This window comes from Podarcis cretensis (assembly GCF_951804945.1).
Source record: "Podarcis cretensis genome assembly, chromosome: 3".
NCBI classification, from domain to species: Eukaryota; Metazoa; Chordata; class Lepidosauria; order Squamata; family Lacertidae; genus Podarcis; species Podarcis cretensis.
This window is the reverse complement of record NC_137172.1, coordinates 45,924,872-45,946,767: the sequence shown is the minus strand read 5'-3', so window position 1 is coordinate 45,946,767 and position 21,896 is coordinate 45,924,872. Positions and strand designations below refer to the sequence as shown.

Genomic DNA, 21,896 nt, shown 5'->3' with positions numbered 1-21,896 from the left:
TTTCCACTGAGCACAGAGTCACAGCTTATGCTCCAGTGGGTCCTATTTTTATGGTCCCTGTATCTGGTAAATCACTACTTCTCTTTCATCCCCAAGTTTGCCTTTTTAAAATGTTCAAATTTTGTTGATTTGAGTGGGACTTTGAAGAGATCATGTCACAAGAAAAAATTGGATAACGAAAGACAGTTTCATTTACACATCTGTTATTATTTTAAGAATCCCCATTTTTATTTTCACGTTCAGTAAAACTTCAAGTTCTGGACATTAGGAAGAAGTTTCTATTTAACACCTCTAAAAATCTCTCTCTCTCTCTCTCTCTCTCTCACACACACACACACACACAGAGAGAGAGAGAGAGAGAGAGAGAGAGAGAGAGAGACTACTTACTTATGTACTTATATCAAGAAAAGGGCCCCTCAGAAAGGGTCCTAAAGCAGTTGACAATAAGCTTCAATCAAACAAATATATAAATAAAAATCAAATAACTAATGATCCTCTATCCCTGAAAATGCAGAGCTCCATATACATATGAAAAGTATCAATAATTAGTAACAAACTCCTTATGGTTATTCTTTCACCTACTGTATGTATTATATATGTGTGTGAAAGAGTGAGAGCCTGATAAGATAACACAGAATACAAAGAACATGAGTTGTAGTTTTGTTGCTGTAAATATGTAGTCTTTCTTTCAGCTATAAAAGTTGTCATTTAAAATGCTACAAACCTTATGAAAAGAAAACAATGCATCATTCTCCCTCCCTCTCTCTCTCTCTCTCTCTCTCTCTCTCTCTCTTCAAGTACAAGGCTATGATCTTTGCCCTCAGTGTATTTTAGAATCTTCTTGTTACGAAAGGGCATGGGAGATAACATGCCAAACCTTGTATTCACCCATCTATTTTCTTTTTAAAAAATAAATGAGTTCTGTAGGGATCTTTCAACTACCATATATGGGAAACTTTCTCAGTACAAATGATTATTTTGAATGCAACTTTCCTGTGCTTGATAAACAACTTAATTCCTCAGGAGTCCTGGTTTTAAGCCTACTTGTATTGCAGCTCATATTCTCCATATTTGTATATAAGTGATAGTTGTATATTATTTTTGACTATGTGCCAGTTTCTGACATTTTTGCATTTTACAAATATATCCACTGTTGTAGAAGTGATCTAGCTGAGTATTTGAGTATTACTTGTAGCTGTTTAGATAAAGGGATTCTGCTAGGAGTTAAATGTCTCTGTGTTACTGAATCAGCTTTCCGTCCTTTCCCAGCAAGATTAACAGTGATCAGTGTAAAAGCCTGTCTTGCCTCCTTTGATCCCATAGTATTCTTAACCAAAGCCTTCACGTCTCCAGTAAATGTTACTTCTATTTATCAAACTCATTGAGCATTTATTTGTGGGAGTTTCAATCTAGTCTGGCTTCCTAATTGTTGAAAAGGCTTCAGATAGAGAATTATGGCTTATTGTTATCTTACATTTAGACATAGTGCCTGGAAAGGCTGCTTTGAATGTGATGCTTTTAATCTTGTGCATCCTTGGGTAAACTTAGTGTTGTTCTGTGATGCTATCATCCCATTCCTAGGACAGCACCAGACTTTATATGGCAAACGTGATTGCTGCATGTATAATGTGCACAACTTGTGAAGTCTGGAAATAATAGATGCAGCTTTAAACATTCGTTTGTGTGCATGTTTGGGCATCAATGTCAGTTCCCTTTTACACAATTACCAAGCAAGTTTGGGCTGTGTCTGCTGGTGGGTTTGTGAAGCTCAGCAACTTGTCACAGGCTTTCTCTTCACTGGCCAGCTTCTTTTGGTATCACACAAACTGATATTTGCCATTTCTTATTCAGAGAAAAAGAAAAATTTCAGGGCCATTTCTGATAACAACATTTAGTGGTACATAGGATAAGACCTTCTCAAAGGTGATACACAGGTTATGAAGTTTCTTGCCTTATGACAACCATGCATACACACATATGTAGTATGCAAAATTCTGCAAGCAAACCCCGCCACCCTCTTCCAGTCCAAGAAAGGGATAAGTTCTGGATTCCCCCCCAGATTGTTCCCAGCTGTTGCTGCAAACCTCCCCTTTCCATGGGGCAAGATAGCTTTGGAATTCCCACAATCCAAAATTCCATATGTTTGATTCACCAATTAGGTTGTCTTCCGTACTGACAAATCACTGTGTGTATGTAGTTCAACGAAAGAGATTTACAATGTTCTAAAGCTATGCCTGTGTCACTGTTATTAATTCAAAGATTTTCTGCCTATCATTGGGCTTCATCAGTTTAAGACATTTATCCTTATTTCATAGTAATTTCTTTAAATTTGCTCAGGAACTGCAATAGTCAGTTCTGCAACGACATGTTTTGGAAAATGATTGAAATGCAATGAAAAAGTGATACATCAACAGTTACAATAGTCTGGTTTTCTTGGCTTTGAACAATTGATTTTTGGGTTGAAAAAATGAAAGAAGCTTTGACCACATAATGAAACATATATGAGAAACACCAGACCCCAGGTTTTCTAAACAGATTCAGTACAGAATATGAAAATAGAAGAGTTAGGACTATGTTTGTGATAGGTATCAGTTTATTTACCAGTACTATCAGCCATGTATGATAGATAGAGACTGTTTCTCATTGTTGCTAATGAAATAGTTGCCCTCTTTGTTTATTTCAACAGCTTTTTGGAGACTGCAGCATATTTCTGCATGAAACCAAAAATGAGTGAGAAGGAGGTATCACTAAATGCCTTCTTCAGCATTTGGCATGAATTTAGTTCTGATTTTAAAGAGTTCTGGAAGAAGGAAAATAAGCTAATTTTGCAAGAAAGGTAGGTTTCTTGATTTTTGATTACTTTAAAATTATTAATATTATATACAAAAGGAAAATGTATAAAATTGTACATATCTGTTTACTGTTCAAACGTCATGATAATAATGGATCATAAATTCTTAACTTCCAATATTTAAGTGATTGCTACAAAGTCATCACATGTTCTCCTGTTTGCTGCTCAAGAATGTAATATCTCTTCTCATGCTATACTAGACAATCTGCTGTTGCACATTTTTAGGTTTTGTAGCTCCACTTCTGTCATTTTAAAAAATTATATGGGTAACTACATATGTTGCAAAATGCTGCAGACAAGTTTCTTCATTTGATGAGAAAATAAAAACACATTTAGCCAATCTTGCAACAGTTGCACAGCCTGCTAGTTGACCTAATTGAAATTTATGACCCCAACCCTTAATGGTAGACATGGGAAACCCGTGGCCCTCCAGATGTTGTTGGACTACAACGTCCATCCTTGACCATTGGGCCATTCTGACTGAGACCAATGGACACTGAATCCCAGAAATTCTAGAAAGCCACAGCTTCCCTATCCCTGCTGAATGGCCTGGGAACTGCATGGGAAGACGCACTTGCCAACGTTGGTAGGAGAAACCCTACCCAGGTACTCATCATTAAGAGCAGTGTAGCGGAGGTGGAGCATTTTCTGCACTAGCTCAGAAGCTGTGGTATTCAATCCGCAATTTAATAAACGTTCGTATTTGCTATGAATGTTTTAGATATTGCCTTTTCTGCAAGTCATTGGAGGTTTTTAGGCTGGAATATAATGATCTTATGGGTGAGACTGTATTGTTGTTATTTATGATTGTGTGATTTATTATATTTTACTGTCATAAACTACCTTAGTCTTAATTGGAGAAGGCAAGATTCATGCTATCCCACTCCCCCAATACACCTAGTGTGGGAGGGTTGGTGCCTTTTGTGCACAGCCCTACAAGATGACCTAGGGTCAACTGCAAAGTTTTTTTGGTGAGTAAAGTCTGGCCAGAACTGGCTTCCCCATGTTTCGGACACAATACAAACAGACACAAGAATATTCTGGGGTTGCAAATAGCCACAACTTTATTGATTACAGGTGTGTGTAGGCTTAGGCTTAGGCACTGGGTGTTCATCCTGAGGTTTTCAAGGTTGTGCCTGGATTAAGGGCCATCGCAAGATGTGAATCAGCTAAGCTGGCCTCCCAGGCTGCCACATGGAAGTCCTACGGCCTATCTGCTCCCCTGTAGGCTTCAGGACAGGACTGCCACCCAGAACTGCCACTAGAGGATTCAACCCAATGCCTTATCCACCAATAGTTGTGGTGATTGCTATGAGGAAGAAAAATCCCAAATGGATTCAATTTGTTTGCAGGCAAATTTCTTCCCAGCCCCAAATATGGTGACCAATTATATCCACAGCAAAGTCTTTAAAATAGACCCATGTGCTGGCTGGGTAGGTTGATTGGCCACCAAGTGGAAAAACAATGCAAGTGTTCTGCTAAACTTCCAAAGATTATTGCTGTCTTATTTTCCACACACTCATCATTAAGCCTGTATAGCCAGTCAGTGCCCACCCATAATAGTAACTGATTCATGTTATGTAATCTGAAATGCTGCTTGAATACTAAATAAAAAATAGCATATGTCATTTACGTGTGTAAGACTTACCTTCAATCTAGCCTTAAGGGAATGGTTACTCTTTTGCACCTTGTACTAGTATTTGGTTATGCTTCTTTGTTTCACTCACAAAAACAACAGCCCCTATTTATATTTTTGGACACTTTGGGAATTTGTCAGGCCTGGAACTAAGCTCCAGCACTGCTGCCTGACTGCATCAGCACCAACCAACCACGGACAGCACTCTTAAATGACGTGAAGCTACTGCTTTCAGAAAGATTCTCAGTTCATGTCATTCACAACATACATTAAAGAGGAGGATTGATCAAGAACTCTTAAGTTCTGGCCTTAATGGGGTTACCCTTAGTTTTATAAAGAAACACTTATCTGATTGGCATATTCTCTAAGATATCATCACATCAATTATCCTCTAGCAAAATATGGCTGTAATATATTGTGATGATGCTATATTGAGTTTGGTGGATATGATATAGCATCTGTCTAGAATAACGGAATCTTTCAAAATTTTGGAGAGTTTTGATGACACACAATTCAAATTATCTTCTGGATTATTTAGTATGACAAAAAATGTATCCTTCATATATTAGCATTGGCTATGGAGGCATATTGGTCCCATAGAAAGTAGATAATTAAAGACAGAATATAAATTTAGTTTTCTGACATTAGACACAATGATAAAGTTTTGTACTAAAGCTGTTAAAGAAAAGAGGGAACTAAACCCATTTCAACTGGAAATCAAGAAACACTAGCAATTAGCATAAAAGAAGAAAAGTTAGCCAAGGAGTTTTCAAAATCTTCTCTCCAGGAGACTGAGTTAGCAACTGCCAGAGATGACTGAAGTGCAGAGAATCAGCCATGGCACTGATTTTATTTGGTTTTATTATTTATTATTTTCAGACTCCTTCCAACAATGCACTTCTAATAAGTTTGTCTGTAGCTGTTTCCTTATGCTTGTATTTTTAAGGACTCAGTTCTTATTTGCTTTAAATCTGTGAGGTCTTCCAGTTTCACTCCAGTAATGTGATGCAAAGAATGAATGGCATTAATTTTTACCAGAGCTGAATCTTGAGGCTTTGCTTCATTGCATCAATGTTGTGACATCTTTCCGTGTTCAAGGAGAATCTCAGACCAATTTTTAGCAGGGCTTGGGTGCCTTCCCATTGACATCAGCATGTCCAAATGTTACACCTGCTGCCTATATTTTAACTTTGCTCTGAAACCTTTGACCCTTCTCTGTATTCCAGAAATTCATTTTGAATACAAACTTCTTTTTTAAAAAATCCAGTGTGGTATGTGCTGAATCTTTGAGTAACCAGATATTGCTTTTGTGAACAATGGGTTGCATTCCAGCCATTCATAATACATGAGGGTATCCAAGGATTTACTTAACTCAGCATTGACGGCTATGGAGTGTGACTGCACTCTGCTCTTTTACTAGGCATTGCTATTCTTCACTGGGGAGATTTCTGGCTATGAGAGAGCAACTTGTTCTTCCAACCTGATGGCAGGAATCTTAATTGCTCATTCCAAGGTTTTGTAACCCCTTCATCGGCTACCATTCCAGTTTTGTCTTAGGTGGGGTGTGAAATGAAAGGACTGGAAGGTTTTCTTCCTGAGCAGCCTATCGTAAGTTCCCATGAAGGGTGGCATTGCCAAAGAAGCACATGCATTCCCTCCCTGTCTTTCTTTTCATTGGGAGAAGCACAGATTATTTTTCTCAGTGCTGCAACTGCCATCTCTAGTTGAACGCGCAGGAGGGGGTGGGGGTGTTCAAGCCTTGGCTAAAATGCCAAAGAGGCATGAAGGACCTCGGGGAAGAAATTAAGCAGTAATGGAGGCCGTTGCTCAAGAAACTAAGCATCACCTTTCAGGGAATTTACTTCTCTATCTGTTGCTATAACTACAGTTCAGAGCTGCCTTCTTAAGACTTTTGGTTGAGACTTCTAGGTGTAAATTAAGTGGTTAAGCAGTGTGTGTACACACACACACACACACACACACACACACACACGTAAAAAGAGAGACAGAAACTAAGAGGCAGGACTTCTCAGGCTTTGGCACTGCTCAGTTGCCAGGTCTGCTTGATGCTTATTGCATACTACGTATGTTTGTTTATTTAGAGTACACATACCAGTAAAAATTCTGGCAGCTGTGTTCTGTACTAGTTGAAGTTTCTGAGACTTCTTCAGGGCCACTTGACAATGCTGTATCTAAAATACCGTCAAGCTGCAGGCTTCCTCTCTCTGGTGGGAATGCAGTCCCAATCCAGAGCTGGTTGTGCATCAGTTCCCGGGTCCTTCAGTGCCTCCACTGGATCAGGATTCAGTTTCAGTTTATTGGCCCTCATCCTTCCTATTATCAAATCTAGGCACCAGTTCAGAACCTCCACAGCTTCACTTAACTCATAGAATCTTAGAGCTGAAAGAGACCCCAAGAGTCATCTAGTCCAACCCATTGCAATGCAGGAATCTCAGCTAAAGCATCCATGATAGATGGCCATCCAACCTCTGTTTAAAAACCTCCAAGAAAGGAGAGTCAAAAATAAAGCTGTGTATTATCACCCTATAGCTGCCTCTTCCATTTCTCTGTACATGACTTTTAAAATACAATCCTGTTGGTCCCAGCAACTAATTTAAAAAGTATGAATATGCAAGAATTACTGCTAGGAAGTAAAGGAAAACCCTGTATTTGTATGCTAGTAGATTTTACACTGTGCCTCATCCTGAGATCATGTGATAAAGAGTGAGATATAAAATTAATTATTATTATTATTATTATTATTTATTTATTTATTTATTTATTTATTTATACCCTGCCCATCTGGCTGGGCTTCCCCAGCCGCTCTGGACAGCTTCCAACAAAATATTAAAATACAGTAATGCATCAAACATTAAAAGCTTCCCTAAACAGGGCTGCCTTCAAATGTCTTCTAAAAGTCTGGTAGTTGTTGTTCTCTTTGACATCTGGTGGGAGGGTGTACCACAGGGCGGGTGCCACTACTGAGAAGGCCCTCTGCCTGGTTCCCTGTAACCTCACTTCTCACAGTGAGGGAACTGCCAGAAGGCCCTTGGCACTGAACCTCAGTGTCCAGGTAGAACGATGGGGGTGGAGACGCTACTTCAGATATACTGGACCGAAGCCGTTTAGGGATTTAAAGGTCAGCACCAACACTTTGAATTGTGCTCGGAAACGTACTGGGAGCCAACGTAGGTCTTTCAAGACCAGTGTTATGTGGTCTCGGCGGCCGCTCCCAGTCACCAATCTAGCTGCCGCATTCTGGATTAGTTGTAGTTTCCGGGTCACCTTCAAAGGTAGCCCCACATAGAGCACATTGCAGTAGTCCAAGCGAGAGATAACCAGAGCATGCACCACTCTGGCGAGAGAGTCCGCGGGCAGATAGGGTCTCAGCCTGCGTACCAGATGGAGCTGGTAAACAGCTGCCCTGGAGATGATAGATAGATAGATAGATAGATAGATAGATAGATATAATGGAAATACTTGCTTGTTTGTTTTTTAAACAGTAGCTACGCTCCATGGAAACAACAGAATTCCCCACACCACCTTAAAGACTAATAAATATATAATGGCATAAGCTTTCATAGACTATTGCCCACTTCATCAGGTGCTAGAATTGTTTCCCTTAGTTATCCACTCACACCAGTGTATTAGGATGGAGCTGAAAAGTTTTTTTAAAAATGCAAAAAGTACAGTTTGTGACAATTTAGTTAGAGCTTCAGTTAGAGTTATAAGCGCAGTGACCATTCACAATATTGGTATGTGATACGTGGGTAAGAGGACAGGCCTTCATATTGATCAGTAACTGGTTAAAGTAAACAGAAAGTAGGAATAAATGGACAGATTTCACAATGGGCAGTTCTCATCAGGTCTGCTCTGGTAACTTCAGTGGAGTCCGTTTTTCACCATATGGCGTAAGGGCAGACCCAGAATGTTTTGTGATGCTTGCTGTAACATTGAACTCACCACTTCATTCATTGAGTTTGATGCAGGGCTTTCCCCTTCACTGGGTGCAGGCAGATCCTGCCCTTACCTTATATAAGGAGCCCCAGTTATGCATAAATTTATGTTTGCAAGAGTTTCTACATAGCTGAAAAATGAAAACAACAGATAAACCTTTGCAGCTTGCTAAAATAAAGGAGGTTTGTGACCCACCCCCACTCACCCCAAATTGTTTTAGTCGGTGGAAAATTCCAATAAATTGCAAACAATTCGCCTAAAGCTTATAAATTTTATTACAAACAGAAACTGAAGTAAAGTTATCTGAATTCTTGATGCTATGTTTCTCAAATCCAATTCAGTTTTTTCAGACTAGCAGCCACTTCCACACTTTCAAACCCTAAGATGCATCTTGGACTTCCTTGGCTATAAAAGTTGCCCATTCCTGCAAGAATAGCACTTAAGCTGGCACCTGGTGTGTCATGTTGTACATCTAGATGAAAGGAGAGATTCCTGGCCAATATGTCTCCACAGCTCATTGATCTCCCTCTGAAGAAAGACTGGTATGTCTCCCTACAGATTACTCGGCAGGATGATTTAAAGCTTGCTGTTGAACGATTTAAAGTCTGGCATTGTGTAGCTATGTATTGCATAGGAAGTAGCATGCCGGTAAGCTGTCACTGCTTCTTCCAAAGAAGGGCATTTAATCTTGTAGCAGGAGGCACGTCCTCTCCAAGTAAGCTAACGAATCTTTTGTTAGCCTTCAGAATAGAAGTGAGCAAATTGGACTTTATGATGACACACCTAGAGACAAGGGAATTGCAATTGTTTGTTTGTTTGAGGCTGGAAGGTTAGGAGGGTGGGCCCGTGCACTTTGAGTTTTAGTAACAAGATCAGTGGTAGTGGCAAAGTTCTTAACCCTCAAAACTGCTTAAAGGAGAAACTTCATATGGCTCAAGAGTTAAACCTTTCATAGCCACTGCCACTGGTGCTGATGGTAATTTCTGCCTCACCATTTCTTTTCCTTTCTGTATACGTGTTTGCTTCTCTCAAGACCCCTTTTCATGCCCCTTTCCTGACTAGTTTGCTCTTCTGTTCTTTCTGCCCCTTCTTTAGTCTGGTCCATGATGCCTGGAGAAAAAGCCCCCTTCCTCCCAATAACTTCAGGTCCCACAGACAGTGCGCTGCCACCGCCTCCCTTTCCTCTTAAATCCAGGGAACAGACTACATGTTACATGGGAAATGTAAAGTTGGATCTTCCAATGTTTTGATATACGCTTAAAAGCTGCTGAGTTGCCTGAAATATATTGGAGCAGGGGCACTGGGAGAGGAGGTGTTAATCCTTTTCCCCCTCATCATTTTCCCAAGCTAGATTCTCCCTTTCAGTAATGCTGCTTTAAAGTGAAAATAAAAATCTTGGAGCATCTGATCTTTGTCTTCTGGTGTGAGAGGCAACATAGAAGGGCAAGGGCAACTATTGTCTCAAAATAACTCAGGGATCATGTGAATGGGCCATCGCAAGTAGATCAATCTTACCCCCATAGAAGATGTTGAGGATTTTATTTGGGATGGAATAATGTTGCTGCTATGCTGAGATACCAGCATGCTTATATTAAGTTTTATACAAGGTGATCTGGAGGTCAAGCTACAGTGCCAAGTAATTTTATAGCATCAGTGAAGGAAATGTTCTCCATGATGGACAATTGCCACTGATTAGTAAACAGCAAAAAAGGTGAAGAATCATGGCATGGAAGCAACCCTTGATGTTACTAGTGTGGCTAATGTTAGTGAATAAAAGTTCTACTCTAAGGATATGAAAGTGGGTTTAAGTACAGTGGATCTAAATTTAAAAGCAAATCTTCAATACCCATCTACAAATGTGAAGGGTAATCTGCCATCAGAAATCCTGAGAAATCAATGCAGAATGTTTTAAGCCATCATTTTAAAAAGGAAATAGAAACTATGCTGTTTTTTGAAATTGCAGTGGTTGGATTCTATTATTATTATTCTTATTATTCCAGAAAGTACTGAATTAATAAGTAGATAAATTTGGTGCTATGATCCTTGAAGTATTTTTTTTTTAAAAAAAGAGTAATGTTAGCTACTCCTTAGCTTATTGTTGGAAGGCTTGTCGTGACCACTTCAACTACCAAATGCATGAACATTCCAGCCTTGTCAGTCTGTTTAAATTAGTCATGTACTACTAGACTCTGGCAAAGTGTAAAGGTATCTGCACCAAGCCAACTTGGAGCCAGTAGGAAATGAATCTGTCTACCAGAGATACTTCTTTAGACAAAATTATTAATGCTTAGTGGCAGGGAAGTGGCTTTCTTTCTCACTGGGTTGAATGATGGGAGAAATTCTCTCATGATAAGCCCATGATCAGTCTAGTGTTTGGTGTAGAAGATAGATAAAATGATTCTGCAGGAATGTCTGGTTTCTTTTCCCTGTATCTATCTTATTCATCTTGCAAACTGTTTTCAGACTTAATCATAGTGAACATTTTGTATACATTTGCCTGACAATAAATAAGAAGGATAGAGAGGTAAAAGTGCTGGGGGGAAAACAACTTAATTATGATGGAAACAAGGAACAGTTCCCTTTGTTTAGGTTAACCCTCTGCTATCTATCCACACTTTATTCAAGGACAGAATTGGAAAATCTTTTGAACCACATGCCTGGTAACCAGCTAAATTTTTTTTAAAAATTATAGTATGACACACACACATGAAGTGCATGTTAATTTTCAACCAGGGAGGGGGCAATTAGCAGCTAATTCCCAAGTTACAAGTAGAGTTCAGCTAGTTTCTACCTTAATTTCTTGCTCGGCTAAGTATGTAGCATCAAAGTGCAGTCTGGCACACAGGGGAAAGATTGTCAGAAGCATGCAGTAACACCTGGGTTAAAATACTTTTAAAACTTAATTAATTAATATTGGAAATGAAAGGTATGAAGAATAAACCAGATAATGTAAAAAGAACCAAAACAGTTTACTCTTCCTATCCAGCCCTAGACAATATTAAATATTAAATTCAAACGTCCTTGTGAGGAATAACCCATAATGTTCAGGAAATGCCAAATATCCATAGGGAATAATCCCAATTTTTGACCCTGTAGAATCAGGGGAGAAACAGATGAGGTGGCAATGGCATGTGGTGGTGGGGATCTTCCAGTCACCTGTGGTTATGTGTGCTTGGGTACACTTAGGGGCAGTGTTGATAAATGGTGACATGTCCCACATGTAGGAAAGGTGTGCTTGGAGACAGGAGCCACAGGCACATTTTTACAGGAAGTAAAAAGTGAGAACTGTGAGATATTTCCAATCTACCCCCTGGTAGACAACAGCCAGTGAGTGGTGGCAGGAATTCTGCTGGCCTGTGTGCAGAAGAATACTTGAAACATGATAGTTCAATATAATGAGAAAACTAGGCCATTTCCTCTAGGTCCATTGAGATCTTGGAAAGAAACTTGGGTTTTATTCCCAGGTATTCCTCCATGATGATTTGTTTGGTGCAAGTTGTACTTGATTACTATCAAAACAATTTCCGTTGGTTGAGGTGATTTTATATTATGGGGTGGTCTTCTAAATCACTACAGGATTGAATGTTAGAGCCACGTCATACATTCTGGGAAATGATGACTTGTGCTTCCATTTGTAGGACTTGCACATGGGTCACCAAGCAGATACTTCCATACCATCACCCGGTCAAGAGGTGCAAGTGTCACTTGTATGTGGAACTCACATATCTTGCCATGTGGGCACCTGTGACTCCTCCTGCCCATTCCTTTTCTGGTCCTGCCCAGAACATCTGGAGTTCTAGTCATCACAATAGGGGGCAGTGGAGGGGTGATGATGTTGTGAAGCTTCACATACTTTTCCACACACTGGAGCTATTGATTTACTACTTTTTATAAAGTCTCTTTTTACCCTATCAGAGCTGCTTAGGTGGTTCACAAAACAATATGAAAACCAGCTCCAATATAATAATAATAATAATGACAACAGCTATAAAATGTGAAACAACCACAAGCAAAATAGCAACATGAGAATATTTGAGTTCCTTTTGTTTAGGCCATACCTTGTTTGGCACTGAGGAAATTGTCATTTCCTCTTACTGAGGTCCGCATATACAATACAGCTTTTCATTGATAGGGTCACTTATTTTCTATCTGTGGCTTTGGGCCCTTTTAATATTTCAGTCTGTGGTGAGAGCCCATCTAAGACGATAACTTATATTCATTTGGCCCACTTTACCACACTGCTGTTTGGAGGGAATCGGAACAATAACTTCTCTGCTGCAGTTTTTTTTTATATTTTCTTTGTGTATGTGTTGGACCAGTCTGCAGATTTTTCCATCTAAACTAGTCTCAGACAGCTTCCAGGAGTGCTAGTACCCAGCCATGCTGTCTCCTGAAATGCTCTGTTCTTTCCCTACAACTGTTAACCACTTGCTTACATATCTGAATAAACGAGCTTGTAAGTAAGAAAAACAATTGTCTGGAAAGTATGGTATGGCAGCCGAAGCAAAGGAGTTCTTCTCATGAGAACAATAAACCTGAAGCAGAAAAGATGGTAAGGATGCTGTAGAGAGATTAGCATGATATATCGTTACTCAGGGGAGGACAGCCTGCCTCCCGTACATAGCATAAAGCATGCCATAGGCTCCTTTTTTATTCATGTGAACTCTTACTTCTTTTAAAATTATAGTCCTCAGGATTATAGAAAAGGCAAGTTGGACAATGTGATGACAAACAAGCTAAGGATATAGAAACAATGTGAGAACTATCAAGTAGCTCACTTTTAATTACATATTTCAATGGTTCTTGTTTTTCTGTTTAGATCAGGGATAGCCAATGTGGTACCCTGCAGGTAGTGTGGACTACAGCACCCATAATCCCTGACCATTGGTCATGCTGGCTAGGGCTGGTGGGAATTGTAGTCCACATCTGGTTTAGATGCTCAATAAAATGTTCATATTCAAAGATGTTTTTGAAAATGAGAATGTTCAAAATATCATTCAAAAGTGATCTTCTGGGGATCTGATATCCTTGTCATAGTAATGGTCTCCTAAACATAAAACTGGAGAGCAGTAAACATTCTTGTTTAGACAAGCCTACACAAGTTATTTGAAAGTTGAGGTAATTTTAAACTGTTTTGATATGTTAACTTCTATATGTTTTAAAGTATGGTTGTGAATTTTTCTGAGTTTTATCTTTTTGTAAACCGCTTTGAGGTTTTTTAAAAATTAAGAGGTGTATAAATTTTATGAAACAAGTTAAATAAATATAGCAGTTATTTCTCATTTTCCTTTCATATTGTTGCTGTTGTTGTTGTTTTCTCATGTTAGAACCATCATTTTCTTTATGGACTGCTGATGCTGGGTTTTTAACAATAAAGTTATGGGGCTCTAGTGACCCAATTGGGTTGTTAAAGGAGAATTCCTGTCAGAAGTGGAATTATGTTCTACAGTAAAACAGGTTCAGATTCAACCTCCAAAAATGCATTGTGATTTATGATCAACAATTTCAAGAGTTTCTTAGAATAATTTAATCATTAGGCAAAGGAATTACCGGTAATGGAGAAATCACTTGTCAGATAACTACAGTATATAAAGCAATAAATAAATGCAAGGGAATTGGGTCTGATCTTTAAAATGTAAAGAGTATGAGAGATGTAATGGAACTTTGTATATCTAGTATTATCATTATCATTCTCAACTATGGGGCATTAGGTACAACAGAACAGTACATTCAGGAATATCATATTTGCATACAACAACTGTTACAGTTTGCATGTCTCCTTGCAGCAGATGGGCTTTTATTGGCAATATCGCTTATCATTTATATTCTGCAAGCCCTCAGAATTATTGTATGTTGAAAAATATTATCCTTGACCTGTCCTTCACGTGTTATTCAGCCTTCACAAGTGGTTTTGATTTGGTGAATCAATTAAATGTGTTGCAGACTAAAAGAAGCTGAAGAAGTATGTAGACAGAAAAAGGGGAAATCTCTTTACAATATAAAACAAAAGCACGATTCTGGAATTGTAAGTATAGTTCACTTATGGTTTTTTGTGCCTGCTATGTATGAGTGTTCTCCTCCTGTTAAGGTTTCTGAGCAGGAATCCTCATCATTTCCTCTTAGTATCAGTAAAACAAAAAATGTTGAAACTCACTTAATGACTCTACCCATTTTCCATTGATGCCCTTTATACCTGGAGCTGCCTCTTGGAACCATCTCTGTATGACCACCTTCCTTATCTCCTTTAATTTACTCAAATCACCCCCTTTCCAACAAGGCTTTGGATTACCCCAGAGTCCCTATACCATGGGTAGGCAAACTAAGGCCCCGGGGCCCAGATCTGGCCCAATCGCCTTCTAAATCAGACCCGGGAATCAGCGTGTTTTTACACGAGTAGAATATGTCCTTTCATTTAAAATGCATATCTGGGTTATTTGTGGGGCCTGCCTGGTGTTTTTACATGAGTAGAATGTGTGCTTTTATTTAAAATGCATCTCTGGGTTATTTGTGGGGCATAGGAATTCGTTCATTTTTTAAAAAAAAAAAGTCCAGCCCCCAACAAGGTCTGAGGGACAGTGGACCGGCCCCCTGCTGAAAAAGTTTGCTGACCCCTGGCCTATACCATAATGTAACTAAGTATATTGAAATCCTTGCATCTCTGCTCCTTTCTCTGTTGTTTCCCTGTGTGTATTTTAGATTGCAAGCTCCCTGGGGCTGGAACCTGTAAATCCTCCTGCTCTTTGGGCACTCCCAGATGGGAGCTTCATATTGTAATTGGCAACAAAACTTAAATTGATTTTCCAATGAAACAAAACCTACTAGGAGTTAGCAGATAAGGCCCAAATTGAGAGATTTTGGAACACAAAACTTAGAAAGGCACATGGGGCACAACATCTTCCCAAGGTTGTATTGCTATTTGGAGTAAAATGCTTCTGTGGTTTAGGACACTGGACTTGGTTCAGTGATCTGTTATATGCAGAAGCTGAAAGTGCTTGCTGTGTTTTCAGACATTTGACACTGATAACATAAAATGGAGGTGCTGTTTTTAATGAAACTTAAATGGTTTTCATTCTTTCTTGCACTTGAAGATAGTGTTTTGGAAACAACTCAGCTTGGCATCCAGACATTCTGATTTAACTGGATTTCAATCTTAGTCTTATTTGCAAGAGAGGAAAATGGTAGATTACCCATTTTTTGTATCTTTGGGGTTCTCACTGCATGGTTGCTCTGAAATTTTGAAACTGATATTTTCTTCACCTTTTCATTTTCAGAAAGCGAAGATAAGTATGAAAATATGAAGGTCAAACGGCACGCATCATTGTCCACCTGTTCAATAAACTCAATCAGTCTGTTGGGGGGAAGGAGACTACATCACTTGACCCATTTGTTTTCTTGACCTGCTTGCATTTGTTTTCTGTTTCCACTGACTAGAATCTGCTGGGCATTCACTGATAAACAGATTTGCTGTATGGAGTGTCCAAAATCATAAAAGTTATTAATTTAAGGCATGCCTCTTCCATGCACTCCATCCTGTCTTTTTCATCCAAATATGCTTTTGCAATGTATTTGGAGGAATACTAACAATAACTAAAGCACCTGGTGTAAAAGGCAGTCATTCAGTCATACTGAAACTATAAACATCTATCATACAAACACTACATTTCCATTCCTGTTGGCAAGATCTTTCCAGAGCAAATACACTGCAGTGCTACATTTAGATTAGGGCTACTTCTTGAGAATTGTTCGTGTCTGTTTCATATTGACATTTGTAATCTGTATTTTGAATGGGTAAACTGCTCCTTTTACACTATAATCCATTTCCAAAACAAGGTATGTTCAGCACAGCAAATCTTTACAGTTGACAAGGCGGGACATTATCTCTGCATTTTCTGCCACATAATAAAGCAGGAGTGGGGAATTTGTGATTTTTCAAATGTTGATAAACAACAACTCCCATAAGCCCCAGCCATCATGGCCAGTAGTCAGGGAAGATGGGGACTGTAGTCTAGCAGTATCTGGAGGTTCATAATTTCCCCATCCATGTACAAAAGATGGAAACAAAGGAAGGCTACTCAAGGCTGCAGCACAGCGTAGGAATCATTTGAAGGATACTAAACAGCCTTTGGTTTGCTACAAACATTTTTTTAAAATAAAAAAGTTTACAGAGTAACAAGAAACTTGTAGTAGACTTCCTACAAATCTATTGAATCTTGCAGTGTAAAGTACTAAATACTTCCCTTTTATTATCCTTCCAGATGATCAAGGGTGATATTGTGAACCTCAGTTTTCTGGTGACAAAGCAAGGACTATTGATTAATTCAGCTTTACATTTTATAGAGTGCCCATACCGTAAACTACATAAATAGTTGCAGTGCCACCTCAATCTCGGCCAATAAAGACAACCGAATGATTGGTCATATCTAGATTAGACTGCCTCCTCCGCACAATGTAGCATAGATCTACATTCAAAAATTATTGAAAACAGCCAAATTTAAGGGGGCGGGATAAAGTGCATAGATTCCAAAGCCATTTAGCATGGAAGGTGCTGGGGTGGTTTTAAGTTCTAACCTGCTGAAATTACTTTCTCTCTCTTTCCATGTAGCCCAGTACATGATACCTGGTTGTCCAGATGTCAGTCTCTGGTTCCAGGCATTGAAAAGGCTACATAAATTATGACCTCAGGAATTGACTTTTTAAAATGCCAAGCACTAAAAATATATTTTTCATTCATTGGGGAAATTGTTTCCTGTTATGTGATTACTGATCAGCCTGAAATGTTTTCGTCTTTCAGGATAGTTCCTGATAGTTCCTTTATTTGTTTCCCCAGTGTCAGGAATAAAGTTATTTCTTGGGAAATAGAAAAGAGAAGATTGTTGTTACAAGAGACCTATGAAGAGCAAATAAAGAAGTTACAGATATTTTAATAGCACTGATGAAAAACCCATGTTTGTATTTATGTAAGCTATAGTCTCTTGCTGTTTTAACTTCTGTGTTTTCTTTCATTTAAGTGCATTTAAAAACATTGTAGCATGTTTAAGTTTTGTAGCCATCCTCTTCCCTTCAGTATCTCCAATATGTTTATTGCCATACTAAATTAAATAATACTACACTTAACAAAGATCGCTATGTGCAATACTGTATTTAGTGTTTCTATTCCAATTTTTTTTAGAATGTTTATTTATATGAAAAATAAAACAAATAATGAAATTGAAGTTGTTTTGTGTATACAGTACTTTGGACTCTTATTGCACTGGGATTTTGAATTGCTGTTGGTACCTGCAAGAATTCTGAACTGTTAATGGATAGAAATATTTAAAAGCCACTGCTCTGAAAAACTTGCAGTCCAAAATATAGACTAAAATGTAAAGATAAAGGACACCTGGATGGTTAAGTCCAGTTGAATTTGACTATAGCGTGTGGCGTTCATCTTCCAAGGGCCAAGACTAAGGAAGAAGCAAGCAATGTGTGTGTGTGTGTGTGTGTGTGTGTGTGCGCGCGCGCGCGTGCGTGTGTGCGTGCGTGCGTGCGCTCTTACCCAGCTCCTACCCATGTTTCAAACTGGTATTATTATTTACCCACCCTTCACCCTAAGGTCCCATAGAGAGTGGCAACATGAACCAACAATATTAAAAACAGTTTAAAACAAGTTATGTGTTTTATGTGTTGGACATATTTTTGAACAATGGATAGAACACATGGATAGAACACATGGATAGAAACAGTTGCAAAATCCTTTAGGATGGCATGTATGCCCTTTCCCGACTATCTTCCTATTTGTGCCCAACATAAAACATTTTGTGTTACTGCATTTGCTATCTGCTTTACTATGCAGCATCACAAATGGTTAGCATAAAAAATAAATCCTAAGATTGATATCCAAATGTGGTACCCCACTCGCACAACTGACTTCTGCTGGCACAAATGTCTGCCACCACTCATCACTCCTCCAGATCTGTTACAAGTGTTCAGGAGACCTTCCAGAACATGGGGGGGGGGGGGGTGAGGCTGCAGGGGAAGGGAAGGAATGGATCTAGTTCACTGACATGACATTGGATGTTTCATTTAATTCAGATTTAGGCACTCACAGAAAAAGGTTATGTGTCTGATGTACAATTCTGGTCCTTTAAAAAATGAAATATTGTTTCAGAAACAATATTCCAACCCCAGTTGATGGGCGCATCCTGGATGCTTGACTGCAATAGTTCAGGGCAGCTAAGATGAATAGAGAACCCTGAACAAGTAAGGGCTGCTTTTGTTTTCCACAAGGTTTGCATGCAAATACCTACAGTCTCCTCCTTCCTGGGCCAGCTTATATCATGCTGTACCCAATTTGTATAGAGCTAAACATAACACCGCAGTGCAGAACATTAAAGTCAGCAGCTTTTTTTTGCTTTTTCTTCTTTAGCAGCTCTAACTGATTTGTGTGACACTGTTGGCTCATTTAGTAATTTCCCATTCACTCTAAAAAAGAAAAAAAGTGTTATCCGATACCACTCTCATCTGCCCTCCCTTTGAAAGAATGCTGTCCATTTATTGGTTGTAATGGGCTCTTTCAAAGCAAACTCTTCTATTCTCCATGCCTTGTTTTCCCCCCACCCAGACACAGCAATTTTGTGGAGACAGGCAGAGAAGTCCTTAGCAAAGAGTGGAATAATTAGAGGAGGTCTTATTGTTGCTAGCTCCATTATAACTGATTTGCAATTCTAATTGAGCAGCCAGTGCAAGTTGCAAGCAGAATTCAGGAGCCGAATTGTACCCTTCTGCTTGCAGCCAGCACTGGCTGCCCAATTAAAATTGCAAATCCATTAGGTTGAACTGGAAACTCAAAATCAAATGTATTGGAAGGAACTTCCCATGTGATGGGTGACAAGGAAATACTGGTGGGAAAAGGGGGAACTCTACTCAAAGGGGAATTTGTTCTCATGAAATGTTTTTATGTGTTGGACATATTTTTGAACAATATGACAACCTGTATTTGACTGATTAGTATATTTACCACCAGATGGCAGGCTAATGTCTGAAAAGCACAAGACACTTGTTTATGAATTAAGTGTTCATTCCCTCACAGACTACCAGTCTTGTTTATGTCAACTACCAAAAAGCATTTCTGATCCTTGATTCAGTAGTTCTTTCTATTAAATTTTTCTGCTGCGAGTGTTTTGGGTATAAACTAAAAGGATGGGGAAACCAAAGTCGCATGTGGCCCTTCAGGTGGTGTTGGACTCCATCTCCAATCAGCCCCAGCCAGCATGGCCTATGATCAGGTGTTATTGGAGTGCTGGCCCACCAACATTTGGATGTCCCCAGGTTACCTGATCAAAAAGAAGAGTTTGAATTTGAGCAGCTTGTAAAGACTTCTTCTGGGTGTATTCCTTTGACATCCCTTCTTTGCAAAACATTTTTGACAGGATAGTCCTGGTAAAATCATTGTGTCTGAGAGAAGCAAGATATGCCAGTTACAAAATAATTATATCTCATGCTCTCCCTACCTTAATATTTCCCTTATATGCTCATAATCATAGTTAGCTTGTTTATATACCACATTTTCCACAGACTCTTGTACTCAAGTTTGGGGAGAAATGTTTCACTTTTTGGTACTTTCGTCTGCAGTGCTTGGTTTGAATCCTCAAAGAATGCTGGACCACTTCCAAGGTCCTCACACTTTAGAGAGAGCCTTATTTGGTGCAGATGAGTCCAAAACCTGTTGAAGTGGCCCATTTCAGCTCAAGATTCATCCAAATCAAATGTACACCTCTGTGTTCTACTACACAAGAGTTGAAAGTCTCTCTCTCTCTTAAATGGAATACCTAGGGATATGACTTTTTCTTAAGAACATAAATTGCCTTGAATTAGAACAACACATGTTGTCTGAGCTCATTGGAGTTGCCATTCAGAACATATGGAGAGAAAGGTGGATTAACTATTTTTATTTAACCTAATTTGTATACCACGCTGTGGGTTAAACCACAGAGCCTAGGAATTGCCAATCAGGAGGTCGGCGGTTCGAATCCTGCGATGGGGTGTGCTCCCATTGCTCAGTCCCTGCTCCTGCCAACTTAGCAGTTCGAAAGCAAATCAAAGTGCAAGTAGATAAATAGGTACCGCTCCGGCAGGAAGTTAAATGGCGTTTCCATGCGCTGCTCTGGTTCGCCAGAAGTGGCTTTGTCATGCTGGCCACATGACCCAGAAGCTGTACATCAGCTCCCTCGGCCAATAAAGCGAGATGAGCGCTGCAACCCCAGAGTCGGCCATGACTGGACCTAATGGTCAGGGGTCTCTTTACCTGTACCTTAAAATATAAAGACCTCTAGGCATTTTAAAGACTAATGTCGATGTATTCTGCCATCCTGTTTCCAATAGCAGCCAGATGATGAGCCTGGACATTCATAAGCAGGATACCAAAATGGTCTCTCCACCCCACCCCCACCCCAAAAAAATCTCCCAGCACCTGGCATTCAGAGGAATCTCTCATTTTTATTTTTATTTTATGCCCCTACCTTTTTACCATAGCAGCTTACCAGTCAAGGCATCTTACATGAAAACAGGATTAAGATAGTGGTATCACAAAGCAAGGGGTGTGTACTAGCCCTTGTTCTCCCTTCCACAATATGTGGACATTAGGACAGGAGGTGCTATACTGAGGAACAGCAGTTCAATACCTGTCTGCAGCATATTGTGTCAAGAGAGAAAAATAAAGCATTATTGCAGAGTTTACAAGATCATGTGCAGTAGAGCTCAAGCCATGAGCTCCCATAACTAATTTCTCTTCCTAGACCCATGAACTTTCCTTAGTTATATTTGTGCAAGACTGCCTCTGTGTGAATGTTCAAGTGTGGTTTATGAAAGACGCTGCTCAGTTCCAGATATAACCGGGATCTGATTGCAGTTCTGTGCTTTTACTTATTCCGCCAAGCAGAATTCTTCTTTTCCAGTACAGTGGAATTCTTCCATTACAGATTTTCGTTAAACCTCACCAAGTTCCGGTTTAGAAAACATCAGCCCAGTCCTATGCATGTTTGATTGGAAGTAAGTTCTTCTGAGGTCAGTAGGATTTACTCCCAGGTAGAGGTGCACAACCTAAATATTCTAGGAGTGGGCACCACAGATGCTTCATTCTACAGGTGTTTAACATCAATTGGCTTTGTCTCTTGTTCATACACAGATGCTGTTTTGAACCTGAAGCCCCTTATGCCAGGAGTAAAAATAAATAAATAGAAATTTGCAGTACAAAGACTACAGTCGTATCTTGGAAGTCAAAGGAAATCCATTCCGGCAGTCTGTTCGACTTCCAAAATGTTCAGAAACCAAAGTGCAGCTTCTGATTGGCTGCAGGAAGCCCCTGCAGCCAATCGGATGCTGTGGAAGCCCCATTGGATGTTTGGGTTAGCAAACCAGAACACTCACTTCTGGGTTTGTGGTGTTTGGGAGCCAAAACAAGTACCAAGGTGTTTA

General features: G+C 39.4%; 1 protein-coding gene across 1 annotated transcript in view; it reads left to right on the top strand.

The window, feature by feature from the left end:
• FMN2 (formin 2) overlaps positions 1–16,594 on the top strand; it is a 180,324-nt gene extending 163,730 nt beyond the window's left edge. The window contains exons 16-18 of the mRNA XM_079969431.1: positions 2,687–2,836; positions 14,388–14,469; positions 15,716–16,594. Coding sequence (XP_079825557.1) covers positions 2,687–2,836; positions 14,388–14,469; positions 15,716–15,742 — 259 coding nt within the window. The 3' untranslated portion in view covers positions 15,743–16,594. The remainder of the gene's footprint in view (positions 1–2,686; positions 2,837–14,387; positions 14,470–15,715) is intronic.
• The last annotated feature ends 5,302 nt before the right edge of the window (positions 16,595–21,896 follow it).